This window comes from Terrapene carolina, unplaced genomic scaffold (assembly GCF_002925995.2).
Source record: "Terrapene carolina triunguis isolate 2854851 unplaced genomic scaffold, T_m_triunguis-2.0 Scaffold836, whole genome shotgun sequence".
NCBI classification, from domain to species: Eukaryota; Metazoa; Chordata; order Testudines; family Emydidae; genus Terrapene; species Terrapene triunguis.
The window spans coordinates 967502-971912 of NW_020665187.1; the positions used below are offsets into that span (position 1 = coordinate 967502).

Genomic DNA, 4411 nt, shown 5'->3' on the forward strand with positions numbered 1-4411 from the left:
GCTACTGACCAATCCCGTTATTTTGTTCGCCGGGAACCCTCGACTTGTAGTGAAAACGGGTCTGGAAATATGTACCACTGGCGAACCGTTCACCCTAAGAATGGGCGGAAGCTGAATGAAGGAGCCACACCACTCCAGAGAATGAACACCCAGCACTAAAACCTCCCTTACAATATAGGACAGTGACTTGGGTTCCAAGACTGATCTTTGATGCCGTCTGGAATAGGTACCAACAACAAAGCCAGAGCAGTCGGGGGGCGGGGGGAAATATCGCACACAGCCCAACAAACCTTATTGCTTGGAGGGAAACCAAACCATACCTGTTCGGCTTGTCAATGAAAGGATAGTGGGTCGTACTCAACCTCACACTCAGATTACACTCAATGCTGCTGACAATCTTTTAGACCATAGAAACCAACGCTGGCTGATGGGTGGGTTGGGGAGTTGCGCATTCACATCGGGTCTTTCCCAACAGTTCCAGTGTAGGAGATGCATATTCTCATATTTATATATGCTCGCTGATTTTTTTTAAAAAAAAGAAAATTATTAGTGATCAGGTAAAGTCCCGGAACCACCAGCTGGGATGAACACTAGAGAGTCTATGAGGTTAACCAACATGGACGCTTTTTGAACTTTAAAAGAAAGAAAGAGCTTGCTCCCTCAGAAGCAGTCTTTTCTTTTTCATGCGTCGGTTCTGGAACCAGATCTTCACCTGCTGATCACTCAGGTTTAATCGGTCTGAGAGCTCCCTCCTTCTTTGGCGGGTAATGAATTCGTTGACCATAAACTCCCCTTCCAGCTCTGCTAGCTGAAGCTTGGAATAGGGTTTTCGCTTTTTCCGGGACCTTGTATGCATCGGGTACCAAGGAGCACCTAAGGACGTGTGATTGAAAGGAGAATTTAATACACTGGAAGAAACAAAGTCGGCTTCCAAGATAGGATCTTTCTCCCACTTCCCTGCCCCTCGTCTGCATTCACAGTTTGTAACGCTCACCTCATAGCAACATCAGAGGGCATAAGGCAGAGGTGTCTCACACAAGAGAGATTCATAAATCTTGATCTGCAATACTTGATAGATCAGACTGATGCATAGATAAACACATAGAACTATTTCTTACTTAGGGTTGATATATAGATCTATATATTAGATACAGGTATGTATTTCAGATTGCCCCATAAGTCTACGTATTGGGTGCACGATATTTAACTAAGAGTTATTTCTTTTATCTGATTGGTATATTGTATACATCGATGTATTTCTTATATACAAAACTGATACATAAATCTGTCTTAGATACGTGAGAGACACATATTGCTAACTTTTGCATACAATACTGATACATGGATCCATATTTTAGTTACAAGCCTGATGAACAGACCTAAATCACACATGGGTCTACGTTTTGGATACATGGTAGATCAAGAAGCAACCTACGATATGGAAATCAGCTAAACTTTGTTGAAACCGCTTCATTGCAGAAGAGTATATACATAATGGAAGGCACCATTATAGGTATTTTTATGGAGCCTCGATGCCGCGGGGGGTTAGGGGTATTTTATGGCGCCTTCCAAATTTTAAAGGGGAAAAATCAATAAAGAGAAAGCCAACAGGTAGAAATCAGCGTGTTGGGTGTGGTATCCTTTCGCCTGACATGACCACTCCAATGTACCCAGCTCTGCCTTTTTTTAAGCATCACCGTTGTACTTAGCTTTTCAGCTCCCACGCAGCCACCCCACTGCACACCTTTGCCAAGCCTTAAAACAGTTGATACAGGGCGACTGATGCACTCAATCTCAACGAGCATATTCGGGGCGATCTGTGCGATCACTATCTATTTTATGGGATATTTACATGTTTATAGCCTTTTCTTTTCAAAGAAGCAGCACCTAATAAAACGTTAGGCATTTGAGTGCTACCCCTAGTGGTCTCTGCACAACTAGACATGCTGATCCCATTGCTAATTCCACACGAGTGGACCTCAGCGGAAGAGCCTTACAACGCATCATAAGAATCACAGCGAACAACACACATATATTCCTTTGCTTTGCTTTTGCTTACCACCAGTGGACAGATTGCTTCCTTGGTTGATAGGCGAGACCATTGTGGCTGGTTCGCTGGAAGAGCCCTTATTCCCTTCATTGAGTAAGGATGAGCTGGAGTCTGACTCCAAGGACTGGCAAGAAGGGGGATCGTGGGACACAGTCTCAGACGCCGGATAGTCATATTTGCTGAAATTGCCGCTCATTCCATTGGGAATCCCAGGTTCAAGTGGCATCAAAGCATTGTCCCTGACCCTTTCCTCCCTCTTGAGGCTGGCAGTCTCGGAGCAAGCCTCCCTGTAGTAGCATTTGCTCTCCTCCACTCTAGCTAGGTCGCACGCTCTGCTGAAAGAAGGGTTAATGGACACGGGGCTGCTGAGATAGGGCTGGGGGTATCCGTTGCAGGGCTCTGAGGATGCCCAGGGCAAAGAACAAACATTGTCCCTTCTCGGGTAGGAGAGAGACGGCAAGCCAGGCAGCTGTCCTCCGGAAGCTCTGAAATTGGGGAAGTAGAAGGTATCTCCCGTGTGGATGTTCACCAAAGGTCCCACAAACCCAGGATTAAGGAGATTATGCTCGCCCATTTCCGCGGGCCTGACCAAGAGCTTCTAGTTTATTGCTATCTGACATTAAACATAGTTAAACCTAAAGGTCCACCCCATTGGTCGGAGCGGGGTCACGTGGGCGCCAACTCGCGTTGGAGATGGGTGCCACCCACCCTTGGCAGTCGGAGGCAAAACAAAACATTAAGTTCTGCCTTTCGTTTTTATACGCTTTTTTTTAAAAGAAAAAAATAATCATAAAACATTTTATAAAATAAAGCAACGGGTTTAAGCACTGGCCTGAGAAACCCCATGTACTGTAAAAATGTACATAGACATCATATCAAGATATATAAATGACACCCTTCCCCCAGCTGTAGTTAGGGTCCGTCCAACAGCTGGCAAAATTAAGCAATTTTCTCATTAATTAGCCCCTTTATTAAGTAAAATCGTTGAAATTTACAATATCTCCCAATAAATTACTATTAGATATTGTGTCATATAAAGTTTACGGGCTCTTTAAGGAGACGAATGATTGGAACCGCAACAGGGTCATATTTACAGTTGATGGGATGAAAGAGTTTTAACATATTTGCAGCCCCTTAGATATTTTACAGGTTAATCTGTAGCACTAGGAATGTTTCCTGCCCGGCGTTCGGTACCGGGGAAAGGCGAGTTCCATCCCTGCTAGGGACAATCCTAAATTCAGGAATTACAAGCCTATAACTTCATCAGTCCCCACTCGCTTTTGTTAATGATCCCTGCCGAATAGGCAAGACAAAAGAGGAAGAGGAAAATATCGCTCTTCCTCTGCCTTCATTTCTGTAAAGAAAACTTCTTTACCGACAACTCCCACCGGCTCTCAGTAAATACAGAAATACACGGAAAAAAAAAAAGAAATCCGGTTCTTAGCCCTCTTATAACGATATGTTGTGTATTCGTGACAACTAGGGTCTTCTTCACTCGGGGATTGCAGAAGAGAGTCGGTTGTAGGAAAATGCTGCTGCCAGGAGATGTAAGACAGACATTCTTGGGGTATCTAATAGATTCGGAAATAAAGTATTATTTCAAAAGTCCGTTGTAAGGGACCCCGGACCCAGGAAGAGGCAAAGAGAAGACGCTTTAGAGATCTAGAAGGGGTTGGGGTTGTTTTTTTAAAAGAAAACAATATATACACGATTTTTTGATGTCTTTGGAATTTTCCCTGCTAGCAACTTCCAAGCGCAGTGACACCGGAAAACTACCGTAAAATTTCCTGTATAGGTAAAAAAGCTTTTAATGAACTAACGTGGGAGGTTGTAGAAATGTTAAACACATAGGAGTTGAACGGCAGACCCCGAATTTTTGAGATTCCATGGAGCACAAAACAAGTGTCTTCTATTTGAGCGGCTACTAGAATACAAAGTCATTTCCCCCCAGGAAAATATTGAAGCTATTGACTTCTCCCAGGTCTGCAGAAAAATGACCTCTTAATCAAACATCGCATTTTCTTTGGTAATTGTATTAAATGGTGAGCTCCAAAAATGTTCAAAAACCACCCTACACATGCCATATATACCCATATATACACACACATATGTAATAGATGAATATGTGTGCCTATATGTAGCCCCTCACATATACATAGTACACACAGTGATACATTCTGCTACTGGGTTTGTTTTATTGGAATGAAAGTTTAGTACATTTTTCAGCTTTCCAGGAATTATTTTCCAGGTATGGCTAAAAAGCTGCTTGAAATTTTTCCAAGTACATCGTTCTCGATTAAGAACACATTTTGAACGCTTTGCAACTGTGGAAGGTAATCGTTTATACGATGATGAGCATGT

At 43.1% G+C, this 4411-nt stretch overlaps 1 protein-coding gene across 1 annotated transcript; it reads right to left on the minus strand.

Moving 5' to 3' along the window:
- Window positions 1–634: 634 nt before the first annotated feature.
- Window positions 635–2624, minus strand: HOXC12 (homeobox C12). Its single transcript, XM_024206899.2, has 2 exons — window positions 2060–2624; window positions 635–873 (listed from the first exon to the last, which is right to left on the minus strand). The coding sequence occupies exons 1-2, from the start codon at window positions 2622–2624 to the stop codon at window positions 635–637; spliced, it is 804 nt and encodes a 267-aa protein (XP_024062667.2).
- Window positions 2625–4411: the final 1787 nt, after the last annotated feature.